The 24,522-nt window shown below is 31.4% G+C and overlaps 3 protein-coding genes and 1 pseudogene across 4 annotated transcripts; all 4 read left to right on the plus strand.

Moving 5' to 3' along the window:
* Nucleotides 1-80: 80 nt before the first annotated feature.
* On the plus strand, nt 81-1,613 carry LOC106417363 (annotated as a pseudogene).
* A 4,759-nt stretch (nt 1,614-6,372) lies between these two features.
* LOC106370231 lies at nt 6,373-9,384 on the plus strand. Of its 2 annotated transcripts, none has more exons than XM_048742798.1 (6): nt 6,373-7,192; nt 7,354-7,423; nt 7,554-7,665; nt 7,836-7,904; nt 8,008-8,624; nt 8,795-9,384. In XM_048742798.1, exons 1-5 carry the CDS (start codon nt 7,138-7,140, stop codon nt 8,101-8,103), a joined length of 402 nt encoding a protein of 133 aa, XP_048598755.1. In that variant the 5' UTR covers nt 6,373-7,137; the 3' UTR covers nt 8,104-8,624; nt 8,795-9,384. The 2 variants fall into 2 exon arrangements, 1 of the variants encoding a protein (XP_048598755.1); XR_007317150.1 differs by having other exon boundaries at nt 6,380-7,423; nt 8,008-8,233; nt 8,481-8,624.
* Nucleotides 9,385-10,788: 1,404 nt separating this feature from the next.
* LOC106371278 (terminal nucleotidyltransferase 4B-like) lies at nt 10,789-13,823 on the plus strand. The gene is made up of 13 exons (XM_048742799.1): nt 10,789-11,257; nt 11,341-11,453; nt 11,540-11,596; nt 11,692-11,787; nt 11,868-11,938; nt 12,041-12,083; nt 12,185-12,265; nt 12,352-12,411; nt 12,523-12,573; nt 12,639-12,736; nt 12,883-12,931; nt 13,025-13,069; nt 13,160-13,823. Exons 1-13 carry the CDS (start codon nt 10,903-10,905, stop codon nt 13,604-13,606), a joined length of 1,566 nt encoding a protein of 521 aa, XP_048598756.1. The 5' UTR covers nt 10,789-10,902; the 3' UTR covers nt 13,607-13,823.
* A 1,091-nt stretch (nt 13,824-14,914) lies between these two features.
* Nucleotides 14,915-17,067, plus strand: LOC106371277 (vicilin-like seed storage protein At2g18540). Its single transcript, XM_013811323.3, has 8 exons — nt 14,915-15,572; nt 15,826-15,871; nt 15,982-16,031; nt 16,121-16,162; nt 16,252-16,365; nt 16,455-16,533; nt 16,626-16,697; nt 16,794-17,067. The coding sequence occupies exons 1-8, from the start codon at nt 14,977-14,979 to the stop codon at nt 16,839-16,841; spliced, it is 1,047 nt and encodes a 348-aa protein (XP_013666777.2). The 5' UTR covers nt 14,915-14,976; the 3' UTR covers nt 16,842-17,067.
* Nucleotides 17,068-24,522: the final 7,455 nt, after the last annotated feature.

Raw genomic sequence — 24,522 nt, forward strand, 5'->3', positions numbered from 1 at the left:
TTTTGTCTTATATTAGGATGGACAAAATTATAAACTCTGTTAACGTCGTAACTGACTCCGTCTCCTTTGATAAAACATGTGCCTTATTTTAATTACTTATATTTTAATAGAACCATCGTATATGTTTTGAAAATAATAAAATATTTTAAAGAGAAAACAATAGGACGACGACGACGAAGGAGATGGCTTCTCTGAAATCTCCATTTTATATGATCATCCTCTTCGCCTACGGTGTTGCAATTTCATCATCGTTTCTTGCCAGAGCACATGAACAGAAACGAAGAGACGAGAAGCGTTGCGTAGGTTCCTTCTAGGTTTCAAAGAAACTTCGAAGGGAAGCAACGTCACCTTCGAATGCTCTCCTTCAGGTCCTTGTGTTTCTTGCAATTCCTCTGAAAGGAGAAAAGAGAAGTATCGTTGCAGTGAAACGGGTTATAGAATTCCTTTTAAATGCATAGAGGTAAGAGGAGAAGAAGCTTCAGACAAGAAAGATGCAAAAGAGACTCAACAAAGGGATCAATCTAATGTCAATGATGAGGGTGACGAAGATGTTGTTGATGCATTTGTGAAACAGAGGAATCTGCGTGATGACTCTTCACCGAAAGCCTAGAAGTCTCAGTCTTAAAAAACTTATAGAAGCTGTTTTCCTCCTGCGAATGAGGAGAGAGTATCAGTTCTTGGTTTTGAGGCGTTTATGCTAGGACTGTTACTTGTAAGCGGATCAGCTGTATACTACAGAAAGAAACAGACAGTACGGATGGCTGGAGTATCCACTGGAAGAACACAGAGCTTTTGAGAGCACTCCTTTTTCGATATGTAAAAGCTTTCAAGTGCTCACTAAGTAACAGATTCAACGTTTTTCATTGAAACAGAGATATTGCTCGAGTGTATAGAACAAGCTTTTAGGGGATTTCATATAATTGGAGACTACTTGTTTCGTATAAATGACAAATTGCTGAAAAATAGAAAACCATAAAGTAATAAAAATCTACCCAGAGACAAAATAGAGTAAGAATAGTTTAATATTTTGATCTTGTGATTCAAAATTTACGAGGCCTTCGTATGTTAAAAAGAAAAGAAAAAATTAAATTCAACTACTCCATTGTATTTCTTACGATAGCAATCGAAATAAAGTAAGAGTCACCAAAAAAGGAGAAACAACATCACAGCTATTCAAAGTTTTTTATTCTGGAGGTTGTGAATCAGTGATAGACCTAACAAAGTTTTCTTCTCAATTTGTAATCAGTTTTTTATTCAAAGCATCACATGTTTGGCTGGTTGGTTGGAGGGGACAGATTGCTGAGGAGCACTAGAAGCAGCAGGAAATGCATAACTTGATTGAGCTGTTTGTAACGGCTGAGAGCTTGATCCAACTGATGGACTGCTTTTATTTTTTCTTGGTTTTGGTTGACGTTTTGGGTGAATCTGAATCATGAAAATCAAGTCAAAAATCTGTTACACACCAACCAGTTGAGCTGCATATCGAAACAGAGGAATAAAATAGATATATGATTTGTTAAAAATATAAGTAATTACAATAAAGCACATGTTTTATCAAAAAGAAACGGAGTTAGTTACGACGTTAACAGAGTTTATAATTCTGTCTATCCAAATATAAGACAAAACACATAAGCCACTTTTACAGTTTTTGTTAAGAATGCTGTCAGTTTTAGGGTTTATTATGGAAACATAGTATTTGGAGGTTTAAAGTGGAAGTACTTGACACTTTGAAGGTTTTTTGTGGGATTTTCCCATTAAGTTTTGGAGATACAACTTGGAAAAGCCTTCATGGCAAGACACACTAACTAGGGTTTCTACCTAATGTCAGTACTAATTTAACTTGGTTTAACAAAATTCACGGCGGCAGAAACAAGGCAACCAAACCAAACCGGATAACTCATAAGTACTGAAATGATTTTAGAAAAGAGAAATTGCCAAAAATACTATTTTCAAAATACTACTTTTTCATGTTTACACTAACCAATTTTACACTCATCTTTAATTAAAGTTAAAAGACATTTATAACCTTTGAATTAACTTAGACAAAAAATAAGGTTAACTAATCTAAACTTAAAACATCAACTCTAAACCCTAAATCATCAACACTAAACCCTAAACCCCGAAACATCAATTCTAAACCCTAAACCCCGAAACAACAACCCTTAACCCTAAACTTTAAACCTTCAAATCAAAACCCTAAAACATCAAATCTAAACCCTAAATCTAAACTTAAAACATTAACTATAAACCCTAAATCATCAACCCTAAACCCTATATTTTTTTGAAATTCGAACCCTAAACCCTAAAACCCCTAACCTCCAAATATAAACCCTAAAACATCAACTCTAAACCCTAAAACCCTAAATTTTCAAATCTAAACCCTAAAACATCAACTCTAGGGTTTTAGGGTTTATGGTTTAGAGTTGAAGGTTTAGGGTATAGGGTTTAGAGTTGATGTTTTAGCGTTTAGGGTTAATTTTTGGGGTTTAGGGTTTAGAGTTTACTTTTTAGGGTTTAGGGTTCAGTGTTGATAGTTTAGGGTTTAGTGTTGATGATTTAGGGTTTAGAGTTGAAGTTTAGGGTTTAGGGTTTAGAGTTGATGTTTCGGGGTTTAGGGTTTAGAGTTGATGTTTCAGGGTTTAGGGTTCGTATTTAAAAGAAATGTAGGGTTTAGGATTGATGGTTAAGGGTTTAGGGTTCGTATTTCAAAAAAAAATATAGGGTTTATGATTAATGGTTTAGGGTTTAGAGTTGAGTTATAGGGTTTAGGGTTTGAATTTCGAAATAGGGTTTGATGGTTTAGGGTTTAAATTTTTTATTTATTTTTTTAGATTTTTTATTTATTTAAACATTTATTTATTATATACATAAAAAACAAGGGCACAAGAGTCTTTTGTCACTAAATGAATAAGGTGTTTTTGAAAATGTCTTTTTAGTGATGATAAAGATGAAAAGTGGTATCATGAAAGTGGTAAACATAAAATTTCCCCAAATATAAATTAATAATGTTGAAATATAAATCAAAATTTTCTTTTGAAATAAAAAATGTTTTGTTAAAAATTACTAATTCTGCGCATGGCGCAGGAAAACTCCTCGTTACACAATTACATTCAAAGTATGTATATATAGTTTAAATTTACATCGATAAACTAGGATAAGATCCGCGCCTTGCGCGGAATTAAGTTATTATATTTATTATATTTTTGAGAATGAAACAATAGTTTGTCTTCATTTAGATTACGGGTGTTCAACCCGGATATCGGGTTGGTTTTGGTTCGGTTCGGTTTTTTTCGGTATTTGGTTAGTAAAATATAACTACTATTCTAAATCCATATTTATTTTGACTTTAGTCTTTCACATACTTTTGAAAGATTTCAACTGGACGACTAAATTGATCAGCCAATCTTGTTGCTTTAAATCATTAGTGTTTATATATATATATATATATATTATTTAGTTTGAATATTTATTAAATAAAAATTCATATGCGTTATATTTTATGATCATTTGTAACTTATTATAACAAAAAAATAATCTATTGATCACAAAATTTTCAGAGTGGGAATATTCAAATTTCTAATAATATATAGACGTTTTGAAAAATTCAAATATAACATATAAGAAAAAATATAAATGTTTTTATTATATATTTAATGTGATTTTTAATATCTTTCAATAATATAAAATTAAAAAAAAAGAACTAAGATACCAAAATTGTTATCAAATATTTATTATTCATAATAATTAATTTTCATATATACGTTAATCATATTAGGTAATTTCGTAGCTTCTAATTAAGGAAAGTGCAAAAAAAATTTGGTAGATTATTTATCAATTCGATAGTTAGTTTAATAAAAAATATAATGTAAGTCAAGATGGACCAACCTATTTTTCTAAGAATAGTATATTTTATATAGTCATTTATTAAATGAAAATTTATAATCATACAGTTCTATGATCATTCATATCATTTTATAAGTGAATATTTAAATCATCGATAACAAAATTTTCAATGTGAAATCTTTAATAAGTTTATAATTTATAAATGTTTTTGAAAATTCATTGAAAGTTTTAATATTAAAATATTTATGTAATCTTATGGTATATAGTATAATCTATATATATATGTTTTATTATTAAATGATATTTTTTACTCATATGGTTTTAAAATAATGTGTATCTTCTTATAATATTAAATAAATGTTCATATTAATACAAGTTTATGATCATTCAAAAACAATATAGGGTTTATGATTAATGGTTTAGGGTTTAGAGTTGAGTTATAGGGTTTAGGGTTTGAATTTCGAAATAGGGTTTGATGGTTTAGGGTTTAAATTTTTTATTTATTTAAACATTTATTTATTATATACATAAAGAACAAGGGCACAAGAGTCTTTTGTCACTAAATGAATAAGGTGTTTTTGAAAATGTCTTTTTAGTGATGATAAAGATGAAAAGTGGTATCATCAAAGTGGTAAACATAAAATTTACCCAAATATAAATTAATAATGTTGAAATATAAATCAAAATTTTCTTTTGAAATAAAAAATGTTTTGTTAAAAATTACTAATTCTGCGCATGGCGCAGGAAAACTCCTGGTTACACAATTACATTCAAAGTATGTATATATAGTTTAAATTTACATCGATAAATTGGTCTAATGATATTTATATTTAATATATAATAAAGCATTAAGAAATGATATTTACATTTTGGAATAGTCTAGCGGAATGTGTCGTAGGTGGTTGATGCGAAGCTAGTATTATAATATTTGAATCTAGGTAAATTTTAGTTGAATCGGGTTTGTAATCGACTTTGTATTCATGTTTATCTGATTTTTATTTATAATAAAAAAATAAAAAAAATAGTAGAGTTGTTAGTATATGCGTGCTGTTTATATTAAATAATGCGATATCATATCAAAAGTATTAATATTTAAATGTTTAAGTATTTATGAAAGGAAAATAAATTAGAATCTAGTATAACAACTATCCGATTATGAAGATTAGGCTGTATAGATTTGATAAAATCCAATAGTGTTATTAAGAAATCCAATAGAGCTTCTATACGCTTTTAAATTATAAAATCTTGTTTGGATATCAATATTTACTGTTTAAAAAAGATCTTTCATTAATTTGAAAATATTTTCTAATTTAAATTACAAATTATATAAATGTACCGATTTAAAGTTTTTAAGGTTATATTATAGGGGAAATTACATGTTTACCACTTTTATGGTACCACTTTTCATTTTTACCACCACTAATGAGACATTTTCAAAAATATCTTCTTCATTAAGTGGCAAAAGACTTTTATGCCCTTGTTATTTATATATATATAATAAATTATTATTTAAATAAAAATAATAATAAAAAAAGTAAAAAAAATATTTTAAAATTTTTTTTTTTATGTTTTCGAATTATACTTTTTTCAAATTCGAACTTTTTTATAAAATTATTTTTTTTTGAATTTTTTTTTTGAATTTGTTTTTATTTTTTTCAAATTTCTTTTTGAAAAACGAAAATTATGTTTGAAACTATTATTTAAATTTATTTATATATTTTTTTAAGTATTTATTTATATATTTATTAGAATCATAAATTTCACATTCTAAAAATTCTATCCCACCCCTCCACTCTAAACCCTAAGTCTATATTAGTTAACCCTAACAAATATAATTGTATTTTAGCCTTCATTAAAAGTGAGTGTAAAAGTGGTTAGTGTAAACATGAAAAGTGGTACTATGAATGTGGTATTTGTGGCAATTTCCCTTTTTTCTTTTAATTTTGTCGGCTATGTGTTTTATTCATCTTCGTGCTAATCGTCAGTTTATCTTTTCTATTTTTATTTTTTCAAATCAAGATGTACCAAATTATTAAAAATGAAAATATACTTACATATCTAAAACGAAGAACAAAACTGTTACAAATAATTTTATTTAACTGAGTTAGATTAAAAATAGTTCTACTTTAATTTGAAGAAATATATATAATACAATATACATAGAAAATGAGTAACTGGGTTGATAAAAATTCTTATATCCAAAACCAAATTTTAACCAAAATAATAATAATATATTATTTATAGTAATATTTCTATAAACATAAATTATAAAATAACTCAACATTATTAATATATATATATATGTGAAATTCTCAAATAATATTATAGAAATATTAACCAATTACTACAATTAAGTTCTTCTGTGTAATATATATATATATATATATATATGCATGAGGTTTCAAAATACTATCATTGTTCTATGTAACTTTCAAACGATTAACATTTTAGTTTATTTTTACTATTTGATTCTTAAAACAACATATGCTAAATTATACACAATCTTACTAAAATATATCTAAAAATCTAAGACAATAATAAAATTAAATGCTAATAAAAATTAATCAAATTTTGAATCCATAGAACAAAAATATTTTGGTTGAATCGAAAAGTAGATGTTATCAGATATACCTGAATAATAACTAAATAAACGAGATATCATATATCCAAAATCATACGTCTAATTGAAATAACATAATCTTATTTAAACAATTTATGCATATTAATTACAATGTAAATTACAAAATAAGTAAAATTAAATTATATAATCTAACAATACTAAAATGGAGATATGCTCAATGGAGAGGGATGCCATCTCAGATTAAAAAATCAACCAATCACAATACAATATTTCATATCCACTTGCCATGTCACATGTAAGAAAATGGGCCAACGTTTTCTGCAACAAATTATTATGGGCTAATAATATTATAATTGGGTCACTTTAAAACCAAAACCAAAACCAAAACCATCTCCTCCTTCCCTTCATCATGTTGCCTCTTTAGCATCTAAAAATCAGACGTTGCTGTAACTCTTTCTTTCCATGTGGTTAATTCACCTCCACATTACTACGCATTAAACTCAATCTTTTATTTCCAATTTTTACGTTATCGTTCCAACTCCCCCAATTTCTCTCATTCTATTGTCTGATGCTACAGGATCACTCACCACAAATACACTATTGGCTTCGGTCACATCTTAATCTTATTTGATTTTTTTTGTTCTTATCGTTTTTGTTTTTGTTCTTGCTTATGTGTAGTTGTAATCCAAATTATTTAGAATGATCTATATAGTATGTTTATTTCACATGAATATGTTCTGTTTTCGACATGCACTTCTCCGACAAAAGGTTAGCCCTATTCTCTGTTTATGTATCTCTTCTTCCCAACAATTTTTCTACTTCACAGTTATTTAATTGCTTATAGATTTTTATCAGAACTAAGAGATGCTAGGTCTATGAATCAGTGATGAACTGATGTGTTAATGATTTCATAATATGTTCTATCACAGATTCATGGTATCTCGGTCCAATAGGCAATATCATTTACAACAACAAAAATACAGCCATATTTAATTATGAGTGAGTACATCCAAACGTCAAACGTTTTGTCCTTCGATCAGTTTCATCTTATTTTTGCTTATTGAAAGCCAAATCAGCCGGATCAGAACTACTGTCCCAGTTAATCCATTTTGTTGGAGCTATTTGATAGATGTGTGGTTGAGAGTTGCGAAACTGACTGGACAAAGCCTATTCCAAGTATCTTGAGGCTTTCTAGCTCCCTTACATTATCGTCCCTTTCCTTTCTCGCAATAATTGATAAGGTAAGAGCTTAATAGTGTATACAATGTGATTATTATCTTATATAAGTTGCAGACGTAGATTCTGTTTAATTTGTATATAAAGTTTATTTGTATAAAATTGATGAGATTCAATTTTGAAGATATTCAAGTATTTCATGTTAAAGACATATGGTAACTTATATCTTACAAAGTTTGTGAAGAGATATGGGAAGACAAAGCTGGAGCGGGCAATAGAGTTGTTTGAACATGCTGTTTCCATGGTAATCTAATCTATCTTTCATACGCAATATTTTTGGTTTAAAGGTTATTTTTTTGTTGTCTATCGATTTGTACTTGATCTAACTTCTCTTATCTTTCTTTTAGGCTCCATCAGATGATGTATGTCAGAACCTTATACCTTCAGTATGCCAAGCTGAAAGAGGATTATGGTCTGGCCAAACAAGCTATGAAAGTTTATGAAGAAGCCACCAAAAAAGTTCCAGAATGCCAGAGGGTAGAGATGTGTGATATCTATATTTTCCGTGCAGCAGAGATATTTGGTGATCGTGTGTGCAGTCTACAAGTACGTCTCTCACTATGCTGATCCAAGGTCCGACCCATAATTCAGTAAGCGATGATGCTGCCATGTTTATGTTCAATAACTTACGTTCCTGTAAATGATAATGACTAATTTTGGGATTTGACATATTCATAAATCATAATTAAATTTGAAGAATATAGCATGTTGTTTTTAGTAGTATATGGGAGTCTAGATGAGCATTAGTTATGTGAAAATGTAAATATTTGACTCTGATCTAATTGAATGTGCCTTCTTTAAAATTTATTATAAAATTTAGATTGGCATATATGTGTTTGGGGTTGGTTAATATATGAGAGGAAGAAGTTGGTTTGGAAGTTTCAGTTACACCAAGTGGCACGGTTCTTAGGTGCAACGTGGGAAAGAACGCATCAAGAAAAGCGTCTCTGTAGGTTACAATCAGGTTTGCTCTCTAATCTCTTACAATCAGGTGTTTTTGCGATGGTTTTCCTTTGTTTTCATCTCACAAGCAACTTTTTATTGGTCAATTCTGAGAATCCATTTGTTGTACTTTTGACAGTTGGAAGCTGATGAACCTGACTGACGTGACCATATTTGATATTTTTGTTTCAGACTCATTTCATTCTGCTAGAGAACATATGCAAAAAAAAGACGAGATGGAAGATGTGGAGGAAGTAAAGTACTAGCTGAATAAAGCAGGTTAGCCAAAAGATAAAATGGTAGCTTTGAAGAGACAGATCATGTCTACCACAATTACATCAAAAGATGGTGCAAGAAAACTGGGGTTTGTGAGCCGGCGACAGGGAATGTGGAAGGTACTGAGCTTCCTGAAGAATGTGATGATGAACTTTTGGAGAAGACAAAGTATAGATCGCTCATGAAGAAGTCCATGATGCTGTGGTTAGAGGATCTGCAAGAAAGAGAGAGGAAGACGGTAAAGAAGGCATTAAAAATGGTAGCCAAGCCTTTGGATGCGCTAAAGAGGACAAATAGACACAAACTAGCTCAGTGAGTAAATCATGTTGACAATTCCTTGTGATACAGTTTAGAATTGTAATATGCAGAACATGATCGTATTATTATCGTAAAAACTATGTTTTGTCTCAATTCCACCATGTTAGTTTATTGTAGAGTTCTTTGTACTATTTCCATTACTTGGCCTTTAAACGGAATGTGCAAGATAAAAAAAAGTTGATGAGCTTTGGCCACCTCTCTAAAGACACCAACAAGATTAATCGTCTTTGTAAGACCAGTTTAACTTGCTCTGGAAGTTGTTTAAGATTAAAGAAATTTGACGAACCCATTAAAGGGGATAAACTAATACCACATTAGATAATAATGGCCAACAAATGTTTCTAAATTTATGTATGAAGAAAATAAAAATAGTGTATGAAGTTTAACAAAACAAATATTAAAGACTCGAAGTAAGAAAAAAACTAATCGTCTAAATCACTAATTGTTTTTAATAAAAATTAAAATAATACGGCTATATCGAATTAGAAATCATTTATATTTTAAATTTGTGATATTAGTACAAGATTGTATAATGTTTTTACTGGAAATGGAAAAAATCATAATTTTTTTTTTTTTGGATCGTAGTATTGGACTGAAAATATATTCAAAATTCACGTAATTAGTATATAAAATTCAATTTTAATAACAGCGTAATAACCTGATTGTATTATTAAAATAGTAATTTTAAAACCAACTAATATATAATAAAAATATTAAAATAAATTATGAATATCTATTGAGAATATTTTGATTATCATTTTATACTATGTTGTAATCCAGAATAATATTTAAACTATAGCTAGACTGTAAGATTTTTTTTTGTTTATAACTAAACAAATAGTATAGTAATAATAATTTCTGACAGATGCCAAAAAAAAAAATTCTGACAAAAAAATATAGTAATAATAATATTTTCATAGAATTTTCAGTGTATTTTCAGTGTATTTAACACATAAAATATATTATAAAATATTAAATAACATATAAATAAAATAAATAAATATAATATAAATAATACATATAACAAAGAAATATATGATGTGGAGATTAATAATATATTTTTTTAATAACCTATGTGCAAGAAAAAATATTTTGGATAATAACTAAGGTATAACAAAATTTTTATTCATTTCGCATTTGTTCACCATCTTATACATATTTTAGAATTTTAAAAAATTACAAGTTTTACTCATTGATAATTCAATTTACTATTTATATTTTTATAACATAGAAGTAATATATTGTAATAAAGATATTAAATACAATATTATTTGAATAAATCCGGGCGTAGCCCGGAAAAAAATCCCTAATATTAATAATAAAAATTTATATACGGGAAATCACCTAGTTGAATTAATATTTAGCTCGTTCGAATATATTTTTAGTTGTAATAATTAATTTGGTGAAAGAAAGTATCCAATCTAAACCAAATATAAACCGATTCGAATCGTGTTCGATTTCTACAAAAATCATAAACCATCGTACCCGAGGCTACCTAAAATTCGATAGAAACAAACTAAACCGGTCCGACTATCTTCTCGTTGGTCGGAGGGTTTTATGCAGAAAGAAAACCATTATTTATTTAATTATTTTCTTTTTCCCCCTTGTTTCCTTCTTCTGTTCGGACACATTATTTATTGGTTTTTTGTATCATCCACGGCGGCGGCGAAACCCTAAACCCCAGATTCAAACTCCATCAATCTCCAATGGAGTCGGAAGCTCCGGCTTTCGTATACGACGCTCTTCCTCCACTTAGCCTCTCAGATTGGAACCAGTCTCCAGCTACGCACGACGAATCTCACAACTATTCTGTTTACCGCAACGAGATCTCTGATCTAACCGTCGACACAGCGCCGGTGGAATCAGACACGGTTGATTTCTTCTCACTGGACGTGGACGCCGGGGAGAAGGAGAACGGCGAAGAATTTGTTACGCCGGTTGTGGCCTCGAAGAAGAGCAGAAAGAGGAGGAAAGACAAAGAAGCTGAAGAGCCCAGATTAGAGACTAACTGGTTTAACGAGAACAGCTGTTCCAAGATCCCAATGCTTCAACTGCATAAAGGTAATATAATGTAGAAACAAAAAAGAGAGAGAAACAAATCCTTTTTTTCTTGTTTTAGCATTGATTCTCTATCGGTGTTGCAGAGATAGTTGATTTCAGCGAGTTTCTCTTACCAACTCTAGATGAGAAAGCGCAGCGTGATGCAGCAATGGATAGTGTTAGAAGTGTTATTCAATATATCTGGCCTGATTGCAAGGTGCCCATTTAGTCCTTTATATGAAAAGCTTTAAGCTTTCTCACTGATTAGAGGTTAATTCAAAAGTGTTAATCTCTCTGTTCCAGGTAGAAGTTTTTGGATCATACAAGACAGGGCTTTATCTTCCAACAAGTGATATCGATGTAAGTGTTCATCTTTTTTGTTTTGGTGGATTCTCTGATAACTCTTATTTTATCCTAACAGTGAATTTTTTTTTTACTTGTGGCTGTATATAAAGGTGGTCATTTTGGAGTCGGGTATCACAAATCCTCAACTAGGTCTGAAAGCACTCTCCAGGGCATTGTCACAAAGGGGGATTGCAAAGAATATTCTGGTATTTTTTTTTGACTTTCTATTATAACATGTCAGCATCTCAGAGTGACTGTCTCATAGTTAGCTTTCTCATTTGTGCAGGTGATTGCTAAGGCTCGTGTACCAATTATCAAGTTCGTCGAGAAGAAAAGCAGTATTTCATTTGATCTAAGGTTCAGCAAATATATACAAACCCACACACGACCCTTTGAATGAACTATTATGTGAATTTATTTACTATGAGTTATTAAATTTGTCACTGACTTACTTTACAGTTTTGATATGGAGAATGGACCAAAGGCAGCTGAGTTTATACAGGTTTGTGATTTCAGCTGAATAATACTTCTTTACCAGCTTATCATGTTTCTCGATTATGTGTGAAGATCTCATCACGGTAATTCTTTTGACTTATTTTTCAGGATGCTGTAGTCAAGTTGCCTCCTTTACGACCATTGTGTCTAATTCTGAAAGTGTTTCTACAGCAGAGAGAACTCAATGAGGTCTGGAAAAAGATTACTTTTGTCTTTTCTTTACGCCATCCTTTTTCCCAGTCCCAAACATTCAATAATGTTAATGTTTTTGGCAGGTGTACAGTGGTGGAATTGGTTCATATGCACTTCTAGCAATGCTCATCGCTTTTCTCAAGGTAACATTGGTCACTTGAGTTTCACATTCCTAGATCTTTCACCCCCGAACAAAAGAGAAAAAAAATCTCTAAACTGGACTTACTTTGTACCTTTGTTTATTTATGAAACAGTACCTCAAAGATGGTCGAAGCCCACCAGAGCATAACTTGGGAGTTCTCTTGGTATGTTCTTGTCATTGCGACTCGAAGCTTCTGATTGTATTGGCTAATATCCTTCTTTCTTGTAGGTTAAGTTCTTCGACTTTTATGGGCGAAAATTAAACACCGCAGATGTGGGTGTATCTTGCAGGAAGGGAGGTTCTTTCTTTTCAAAGTCCAACAAAGGGTAAACTCACTAAACCCACAATGGAGTGTTTGTTTACTTGGTTCTCATCTTTATTGGCTATCTCAACTCCCTGAGACATCAGCGACCTGTACCTTTTGCGTCTTTTGGCGAATTTACCTTTGTCTTCTTCATTTTTGTCTCTCCAGTTTCCTGAACCCAGCCCGTCCAGGGCTTATCTCTATCGAGGATCCACAGGTTAGCTTTCGAGCTTTGGTTTTGTATGAACACAAGCAGCGTTAGAATTTAGCAGACAAACAGTATTAACTTGGTTCTTATTTGGGTAACCAGACACCAGAGAATGACATTGGCAAGAGCTCATTCAACTACTTTCAGGTTCTCTTCACTGCTCTAATCTATCAGAGAAGTACATAATTTCAACAAGGTGGACATATGCTTTACTAAAAGACAAGTTCTTTCTTACAGATTCGATCAGCATTTTCAATGGCCTTGTCCACTTTAACAAACACGAAAGCTATTCTAGCTTTAGGACCGAACCGAAGCATTCTCGGCACTATAATCAGACCAGACCGGATTCTGTTAGAGCGCAAAGGTGGGAAAAACGGGGATGTCACTTTCAACAGCTTGCTTCCCGGTGCGGGAGAGCCATTGCCAATGTCGGCTAACGGCAAAAGCAATGGTGGGCTTTTCTGCAACTGGCAACTCGAAGAAGACGAGGAAGGCTCGTTCCCTAGAGGGGATGCTGTGAACGGAGACAATACTCCTGTGCTAGTTGACACTCCTGGTAAGGTTACTACGAAAGAGTCTTCCCGGAGGAAGAAGAGTAAGAGCAAGAAGAAGAAAATGGTGGATGATGATGATGGTGAAGAAGAAGAACCGAGTTCGAAGAAAAGAAGACGGAAGAATAAGTAAGTTTTGAAGCATGGAACGGCCGGCCATGCTGAAATCAACTGGAGGTTAGTAACCAGAGGAGGCCTCAGTCTTCAAGTGTAAATTATAATTTGGTAAAAACAGATATAATGCTGTTGTAACAAATTAAAAATTTACCATCAGTTTTGAGTAGTTTCTAAATTTATGTAACGTTTATTGAACATTGAAAGAGCTAAATTTAAACGCTCTATATCGACTCTTTGTGAGCTTGCTTAATTCTCTTGGATCTTGAAAATTGCAGTGAGCTCTTTACATGTGTTTGCACACTACTAGCAAACACCCTTTATACTCTTCACAGCCTAGACAACAGCCTCTCCGTCCATGCTATGTTTACTCTGCTTCTACCAACATTGGAATTCAACTCTACAGAGTCCTTATACAAACGTCTTCAATATTCTGCCTCCTCATCAGCTCGAGAACGATCTGTGATGTCCCATCACACAGCTCAGTTTCGCATTTCTAGTGGTACACATTTGCTCCTCTGGAACAATATTTCTGCCATTTTCATGAAATGAACTTTCAATATCTATTTCTCTGCAATGTCCCTAAAAGAGGTTTCCAACCGCTCTTTGCTTATGAAAGCAATCGGCATGGACGGTCGGATTCATATTTGCTTTTTTGGGTTTTCATGTGCAAACTTCCTAAACTTTATTCGGATTTTCTATACGTATGCATCATATTTCTATAATAATACTTGGGGGTATAGGTAGATCTTAAAACTCACTAAAAGTAAGCGGTGTAGTAAGCAGGTTTACATTCTAGCGAACTTCTGTGTTAGCTTGGGCTTGTTTTATTGACGTCCTCTTCCAGCAGAGCTCCGGGACGTGAGCCAGGTGCTTCTATCATGCCTGCTAGGAGTCAGTTCGGTGAGACTGGGTCGATCTCACCTTTCTTGTTCTCTGTTTCGTTACATAAGCGTTTTGGGATGCGAATCTAAAATATTGTTTTTGTGTTTCAATGTTATATTAACTTCGCGTAAGCCATTGTTTGGGTTGCTTGCTGTTAATTTCTTTAGGTTCTTTGGGGTTTTTATAAACTTATTTGCAACTCCTTAAATCTGATCGACTGAAAAGCATCTCTTGGTTAATCCGATCTTCATTATCTTTTTAATAACATTACCATTTAGCAAAATAACTCACTAAAAGTGTGCCCTATATTAGAGAATCCGCCATATCATTTGGTGGTTGTATAAACCACGGTGACGTTGCTACTAGTGGGCCTTCTTCTACGACGATATTTAGAAATGGGCTTTATCAATTACAGCCCAATCCGCATTGCTTTTAGGATTCCTAACGTTTCATGACGCTTCGATCTAGGGTTGGGTCGAGATAACTCACCGGCGATTTCGCGAGATGGGAAGAGACCGCGACGAATCTCCGCCGGAGAAAGCGAAAGGCGACGTCGAGGATAAAGACTACAGAAGAAATTCATCCCGGAGCCGTATCGAAAAGAAGTCCGTCGAAGAAGAAGAAGAAGATGTGAGTCGCCGTGAATCGAAGAGGAAATCAAAAGAGGCCAGAGACTCCGATTCTGGTTCGGGACTGGAAAGCGGCAGCGACTCCGAATCGGACAAGGAAGAGAGACGAAGAAGTAGAAAGTCGAGAGGGAAAAGGAAATCAGATCGGAGATCTCGTAGTAGACGAAGCAGGAGACGCCACGATGATTCCAGTAGTAGCTCGGAATCAGAATCTGAGTCGGAGTATTCGGATTCAGAGAGTGAGAGTGAGGATGAGCGGAGGAGAAGGAAGATGAAGAGAAGGGAGAGGGAGGAGAGAGAGAGGAAGAAAAGGAAAGAGAAGAAGAAGAGAAGGATGGAGAAAGGAGTTGATGGAGATAGCAAGAAGAAGAAGAAGAGGCGGAAGAAGGAGAAGAAGTCTGAGAAGGCCAAGAAAGGAGCTGTCACTGAATCGTGGGGAAAGTATGGAGTCATCAGAGAGACTGATATGTGGTAAAGTTTCTCTCTTTCCCTTTGGAAAATCTTTATTTGTTACATTAGCAAGATTAGTTCGGAATCTGATATTCAAGAATGTGATTTTAGTTCTACATATTTTGATTCTTATGTAAAGACTAGTAAACTTGTGTTTCTTGTTTTTGAAATACAATTAGTTATTGAAGTTGCTGATTACTCATAGATAGTTCAACAAATGTTGAGTCTTTTTTAGATATTAGATATTGAAGTTGTTAATTACTCATATATGTAGGAATAAACGACCAGAGTTCACAGCATGGCTGCTTGAAGTAAAAGAGGTAGCTTTATATACTCTGTAACCTTATATTTTGCATTGAACTTCAAAGCGAATAATGTCAACTTAGCCCTATTTTGTGGATTGATTTTGGTTGTCTGCTTGGTCCAAAAGGTCAACTTGGAAAGCTTGCCACCATGGGAAGAGAAGAAAATGTTTAAAGAGTATGTATCTCTTGAGTTTATGTTCCTATGAAGTTCTTCTTTTGGTTTCTGATAATATAACGATATGTAATTGATTGATTCTTTCACAGTTTCATGGAGGATCACAATACTGGTACATTTACCTCCAAGAAGTAAGCTTCTTTTGGTCCTGGATTGATGAATGTTGTCGAGTAGTTGTTAAGATTAGTTTATCATGTCGTATCTATTTGAAATTTTGCAGATACTATGACATTGATGGTTACTATAGACGTAAGTTGGAGAAAGAGATGAAGAAGGGTTTGAAGAAAGCTGGGAAGAGTGAACGGACTGTGTTCAATGACGAGGAGCAACGCCGGTACACCAAGGATTCTCACTTTAAATCAGCACACATAGAAATGCTGTGGATCGGTTGCCTTAATGGCATGTTTGTGTTCTTGCTTTCAGGCTAGAGATGCAGGAAGCACGGGAGAAGCAGAAGGAAGAAGAAGTTTTAGCTCTAAAGCGATCAATGGAAGGCGGAATGGTCAGTTCCTTCTTTGAGATCTTTGCGGTTTCCTTTGCTATTAATCTGGTCACTGGCACAAGTCTTACGTTGATTGTATAATCCAATCGCAGGCGCAAGCTATGAAGGAACAAGCTCGGCTAAAGGAAGAAATGGTCTATTTATACAAGATTGGGGACATGGAGGTTTGATACAAAGACATTATTTTTCTCTTCAACGTCAGTTACGTGTATTGATTTCGTTGTTATTGTAACGTTTTGGATCCGTCTTAATACACGCAGGGTGCAGCTGCTATTCAGAGAAGGTTGGATCCAGATGTTCCCATGTAATGTGGAAGTTTTGGTTTAAGCTACTACAAGATCTACTTCTTGTTCACAAACTGTGTTCTAAGTATCGAACTTTTGTAACACTACGATAAGGAAAAACAAAACAATATTTTCATCTAGTAGAGCCATAAAGCATGATATTGCTTTTTGGTTTTTGAAATTATTATCAGAATATTACGTTGTAGGACACTTTTATAATTACAGCTTAAATCACTTGTTGCTACTAACACTTTTTTGGGGGTCAAATTTGCTATTACCACACTTTTGATGTCTTTCTCCGTTAAAACTTCTAGCAAAATTTCTCATTTACTTTCTTGTCCCAAGTTTCTAATTGGGAAATTTGTCCCTATATACACAAAAAACCCAAAATACACTACCTAGCTAAAAACACTTCTTCTCTCTTATTTTCTCGAGTTACCATTTGAGACGCTTTATTCATTATTTTTACAGTTTAAGGCACTTGTGGCTGAAGATACGCTTTTTCTTCTGGCTATGCTTATTTTAGACTAAATTGCCCCATGAATGAAGTGAAACAGGAAACGAAAACATTAAAAAAAACTTAGTTAGATATTTTTTTACGTCATTACTTTTCATCTCCTTGTTTTATATTAGTTTTTTTCTCAAAATGTTTGATATATAAAAAGAATTAATTGTTACAATAAATTATAGATTTTTTCCCTCTATATTTTAACATCCATTATCATATATATATTTTATATATTTAACATTTACACAAAATAGTGTGGACATGGATGAAAAAGTGTGAAAGAATAAACTGTGAACATATGACGAAATGTAGATTCAGAACATGAAATGTTTAATACTTTGTAAATTCATCACAAACAACCGAGTTGATACCTAAAATAAGCAAAAAAAAAGAAAAAAGAGCTCATATATGAATTGTATGATAAATACTAATGTTGTGGATATGGACGGAAAACTATGGACATTGACAAACAAACTATATCTTTTAACATCCATTTTAAATTTTATATATATTAACATTTACACAAAATGTTTAGACATGGCTCAATGAACCCAATATACAAAAGATGTGTGTAAATTAGGTAATCGTGCATATTTTAAAAATAATTTGCGAATCATGTATGGTACAGGTATAAAAAGACGGCTATGCCTTTTGCAGAAGCTGACACATCTACGGGAAGTAGCTTCAGCTGGATATAAAAACTGATGTCGACTTTGAGCAGATATGTGTGAGACTGTATACTTTTAATTTTGGAGAGTGTTTGTATGGCTTTAAATTGGCGACAACTTGTGGTGAATATTGGACAAACGTATATGGTAATATATGCTAAAAGGAAACATATTTTTCCCTCACACATAGCATTACAATCATTTGAATACATGAGTAACATATTAGATGCGACTGATTAATTAAAAACGACATTAGTGCATGCTATTAAGAATGTTAAATATACAACCATAGTGTGTAGGCTGTAAAATAGTCTGATTAAAAATGCAAGAAACTTTGCCTATAATGCAAATAATTAGAAAAGAAAATTTGTCGGCTCATGTGGGATTAATTACTAGATAATTTGTAGAGTTGGTTCTACAAATATATGTGGGTAAGTAGACAATTTCATATAAATGTAACTTGTGTTGAAAGGATAAGCATTAAATTGAGTTTAATAACCATATTAGTTTAGAAAATAAACATTTTACTATATATATTTCTGAAAATGCGTATTATAACCGGATCATTTATTTGCATGTTGCAAATATATCTAGCTAACGTTTATGTTATCCGAAAATAATGATATTATCATATTATTTAGTTTGACTGTACCTTAATAAACCACATATACATTTTGGGTTGTCTTGTATTATTACAATAGCTGATACTATTTATGAATATATAATATAACCGGATAATATATAAATAATCCGGTTATGATGATAATAACCAGAAACTAAGTCTTGTATCTATAGTTTGAATGTGCATTATAACCGGATAATATATCATGTATCCGAGGTGATTTAATATAATAGATTGAATAATATGTATGCATAGGTTTTAACCGGATATTACAAAGTAATCCAGATGTAACTTGTAACAACCATTCGAAAACATTTGTTTGAGGAGATTTGAAATGTTGGATACCTCCAAACAAAACTGATATTTTTAAAGTATTTTGGATATCAAACAAATCAACAAACATTAAGCTTCATAAAACTGAAAAATAAGATTACACTCTGAATCCTAGCACATGAAAAATACACTCTGAATTGAGGAGACCTTATAGCAACAATAACAGCTGTTCTATAGCTTCTCCACTACTGAGACACTCTCTCTTTTTGATTCGATAAAAGAGATTGCATGTGTTTTCAAACGATTCTAAAGATGGAAAATCTGCAAAAAAAAAAAAAACAATGAAGAGCAGAACACCATTAGCTAAGAGAGCCTAAAGAAAAGGATTAATAATAAAACATATAAACCATATATACCTCCTAAATTTCGTATACGAACATTCAGTCCAAGCTTGAGGAACATAGCCATTTTTTCATTGACTTCCACTTGTTGCAAGGAAAGGAAAAGCGCAAGGTTAGTCGGTTACCATTATTTCTCCCGGTGTTGATTGGGGTCGAAAACACCTCCCAGAGAAGATCTTATGAGTGAACAATGGCGTTTACAAGCCGTAACCATTAATTCTTTGTGCCAATAGTAGAATCTGATTAACAGATATTTAAAAATTAGAAAATCCAGATCTATGAAAATGGTTATACGAACTAAAATCATACACACACAAAAAAAAAATGAAAATGAAAAACTAGTTTCATATCGTTAAAAAAAGTTGGAAAAAAATGTTACAGAAAGAAAAAGTAGAAGGAAGAAGGTGCTTTCGTAGAAGTAATAAAAAAAACAAAAAGAAAAACATTGAAAGAAATAAAAAACAGGTTTGTGTATAGACATCTGTGTCAGGGTTATGGATTAATATAGGGGTGGATATGGAATTAAAATTGTCAAATAGTATCATGGTCATTCACCTAATTTAGATTGTTTTTATAGTCTGCAAAAACTCTTTAGACATTGACATAATAAATATGTATGAAAAATGTGGACATGTGCAAAGAATACATATTTCTTAAAATGTGGACATGTGCAAAGAATACATATTTCTTAAAATGTTGACATGGACTAAATCTGTGGACAAAGATTCGTGGACAAAATATGTATAAGGCAAAAGGTCATCTATTCCTTCAAAGTTTCCCATCTTTCCACGAGCGGGTAAGTGATCACATCTACCCATCATAATGAACTTGTTAATTCCCATGACTCGAGTGTTTTGAGAGATATCAACAAGAATCCAAGAACGTAGGATTTGTCCATGCTTCTTAAGAACAAAACATTAACTCCAAGAAAGTAGTTCTTCCAGAAGCAGAAGAACTAGATGCAGCAGCATCTCTGAACTAGATGCAGCAGCATCTCTGAACTAGATGCAACAGCATCTCTGAGATTCAATAAAAGCTGATGTACTCTAACATAGCCAGCTGTTATCATAAAGATGATGAACTAATCTCAAATTCAGACAAGAAAGCTGGAGAAACGACCGCCGGAGAAACGAGAATTTCTACAAAAGGGTTGATGGTGGAATATTCTACAGAATTTATATGAGAATTTTAAATTTACCGATGTTTAAGTTATGGAAACAAGAAATTTACTGTAACAATTATATATTTAGTTGACTCAGAATATTGTACAGAATCTATATGAGAATTTTAAATTTACTGATGTTTAAGTAATGTTTGCTAATAAATGTATATTTTGAATTTATTTGGAAAGATGATTGTCAGCTACATGAACAATAAACCACTACATGCTCTACAAGAAAACAGCTGAATTCCGACAGAAATCATCCGTCGGGACTAAGACGTCATGAAAATTTTTTGTCAGAAATTCCGGATAAACAATTACCATTGGTAAGTATTCCTTGGAAATCTGTCGTATATTCATTAGAAATGTTTTTTAAAAAAATCGATAAATTTCATTCGTCAGAAATAATTGTCGGGAATTAATTTTGAAAAGTAACTAAAGAAATAAAATATTTTTAAAAAAATTAAATATTGAATTAATAGTACTGTTATTAAAAGAATATACAAAAAATATAAATAATTTAATATTTGTTTTGAACTATTATAATATATATCCTAATCAAACAAATTAAACAAATAAATCTGCAATTAACAAATTCTAAACTAAAATAAAATTAAAAATAAAATATTTTTTTAAATTTTTTAATAAGAATTAAAAACATTTTAAATATTGTCTTCAAATTTTAAAATATGTAAAAATATATCGTAGTAATTGAAAGATTTGTTAAAACAAGTTAATAAATTTGAGAATGTTCTTAAAATATAGTATTTCTAATTGGTAAAAAATAGCAATAAAAACTTTAGAATTTCCCGCGGATTCCTTTGGAAGTCAATATTTTTTTGTTTCCATCAAAAATTCATCGGGAATTCCCAACGGATTCCTAACGAAATTCATTTTTATTGCTTTCATTGGGAATATGTTGGGAATTCCCAACATATTTCCAATGGAAATCAAATTTTTTAGTTTCTTCGGAGTTTTGTCGGGAATTCCTGACGGAGTTTTTTCCGTCAGGAATTCTATCAGGAATCGGTTTGTTTTCTTGTAGGTATGTCTATATATCTAGACAAAAAATGTATCAGAAACTATACGAACTATATGATTCATATTACAATATCACTGAACTATTATATGCTATATTATATGCTATGTTGCTAATTCCATGAACATCATTTTGTTAGATAAAAAATGTGCTAGACTTGGAATCCTTTGACGACATATATCCACATGTTCTTGGTTGTATAATATTACATATAAATACTCGATCTATGTATTATTTTGTTTTTAATCTTTTGTATGTGTGTTATAGTATGTTTTTAAGAATTTGGTTAGACGGACTTCTTATCAGATGTTTTTTAATTCCAAATTCGACACACTTTTTAACTACCAGAATGATGGTTATGGACGTGTTACTAACATAACATATAATTGTACAAGGATGTTGTCATGTAGTATATGTAGTTTTTGATACATTTACTTTGTCCAAATGTGTAGGCGTGTGGTGGTGATTTTTCATGTAGCATCATTTTTCCTTTGTGTTTAGAACAGATAAAAATAATTTTAAATCCACTACAAAATCAAATTCATTAATGATTTTAACAAAGATTATAAAACCACTAAAGATTCTTTTTACAATTCTAAATCCATTTTTTTAAATTAGATCCATTTAAATTAAGTAATTATGAATGCCAACTTATTTTAGTATTTGTTCAAAAAAAGGGGAGACACCAGCCGATTATTACACTCGTAAACATAAAAAATACAATGACACAAATATTACAAAATATCTGCACACAAATTGTAATCACAAAGATTTTATTAGATGCCAAATGGAAGAAGGTTACATGTAGGCAATAGTAGGTGGACGTAGGGCCTGGGCCGGATCGGATATCCGGGTAATTTTAAAGTATCCTTATCCGGATCCTTATCCGGCAGATCCTTATCCGGCGGATCCTTATCCGGCGGATCCATAATTTTACTATCCTTATCCGGATCCGGGGTTCTCGGATATCCGGATGCCGGATATCCTTCTAAAAACTATAATATCCGACGGATATTCGGATCCGGATTTGGATCGATAAAATAAATAAAAATAATAATATTAATATATATATAATATTAAAAGTAATTTAAAAATAAAAAAATATATAATGTTTTTAATTATTTCTATGTATAATATTACAAAATTTACATAAAATTTACATATACTATTATAAAAATGTAAAAAAGTTTAAATAAAGTTAGTTTTTATATATAGATATTATTGTTTTTGAAATAGTTATTAATAAAAGTTACGGATCCGGATATCCGGACTAAAAAATCAAGATATCCGGATCCGGATCCGGTTTTTGACGGATCCAACATTTTACTATCCGGATCCAGATTCGGCCTCTCCAGATATCCAGATTTTCATATCGGATCCGGATCGAATCTCGGATCGAATCCGGATCTCGAATAAAAGTCTCAGGCCTAGGTGGACGTACATTACAAAATGTGGGGTCACGTGCCCCATGCTGTTTTTAATTTTATAAGTAATCTGCATTAATTTGGCTAAATTCTTCATAGTTTAGTGAAGAAATAGGTAAAGTGCCCCCGGTTCAGAATTTATTTTGTTATTTTTGACATTGTGCCCCCAACTAAAATTGTTTCTACATATGCCTTAGTATAATGGCATATATCGAATCTACTTGTAGATTTTGTTGATAGAGAAAGAATGAATTAAAGAAGATGATATATGTAATATAGGATAAAATTATGAGAAATATATAAGATAAAAATTAAAATCATATTAGAAGTTTGCTTAACTTTCAAGTAGACTTCGTTTTAAGTATACTGCATGAGAAATATTTTAGATATGAAATAAAGTATATACTTTAAAAAAACATGAAGATAACTTTAAATCTAAGAAAATTTTAAAAATATAATTTATAAGACAAAATAGTAATAAATTAAAAACATAGATTCTGAATATGTAACTTTATTTAAATGTAAATACAAAGACACACATTTAAAATCTATATATGTAAATCTTATATTTTTGAGGAGGATATTAAAAACATGCAAGAAAATAACTGCAAAAATAAGATAAAATTATTTAAAATTTAAACATATATTTATATACTTTCAATGTAATCTGCTTAAAATTTATAAGCAGAATTCATTAGAAGTCTATCAGCTAATTTTCTGATCTAAAAAAAGTCTCAGTTATTGTATAAAATATCGAAATACACAAAATATAAACTACTTAACATTAATAAGAAAATAGCCTCAAAACATATTTTTATTCATAAACTAACCAATAAAAATCAAACTGACCCAACTAAATTTTATTAAAGGAGTAAATGATAATTATACAACTTCTTACACATATATATATATATATATACTAGTGGTTTGTCCGCGCTTCGCGCGGAATGTTTGTTAATTATATAACACAATATTTAGTATTTGCTATAAGATTTGATTTTTTATACTACAAATTAACACTTTTATGAATGGACTGCCAAAATTTCATTTTTTATATTTCAATTCGTCTTAGGTCATTAACAAAATGTACCTTCATGTCTATAAATCATCTATGGCTTTGAAGCTTAGTTATATTTATTGATTATTTAGATTTATATTATGTATAATTTTTTGTTTATTAAATGAATGTTTTTTTAATACGTGTATATCATTATTGTTACGTTTTGTATGCTAGTTCTGAATAATAGTTTAGCAGTGATCAATAAGTATTCAGAAAATAAACATTCAGTTTGTGTGTATACATTTTTGTGTGTTTGGATGTTACTTTTTTCGTCTTTTGTTTTGTATTTTGTGGTGCTAATTTGTGATTGTAACTACTGTTAGTTGGATGATCCTGATTTTCTTTAATTGTTTGTGCTTTTTTTAGTTGGTATATACATAGCTGCTGGTCATATGTATGACTAATTTTATGTAGTTGCCAATATCTAATATATTAAAAGAGGAGTACAAATTAAAATTACCCCTTAGCTTTGCAAGTTATTTACAATGGCATGTCAATGAATTATTAATTAACATATCTTTTAGGATTCTTTGTTTTTTTCTCTTTAA

Source organism: Brassica napus, chromosome A10 (assembly GCF_020379485.1).
Source record: "Brassica napus cultivar Da-Ae chromosome A10, Da-Ae, whole genome shotgun sequence".
NCBI lineage: Eukaryota > Viridiplantae > Streptophyta > Magnoliopsida > Brassicales > Brassicaceae > Brassica > Brassica napus.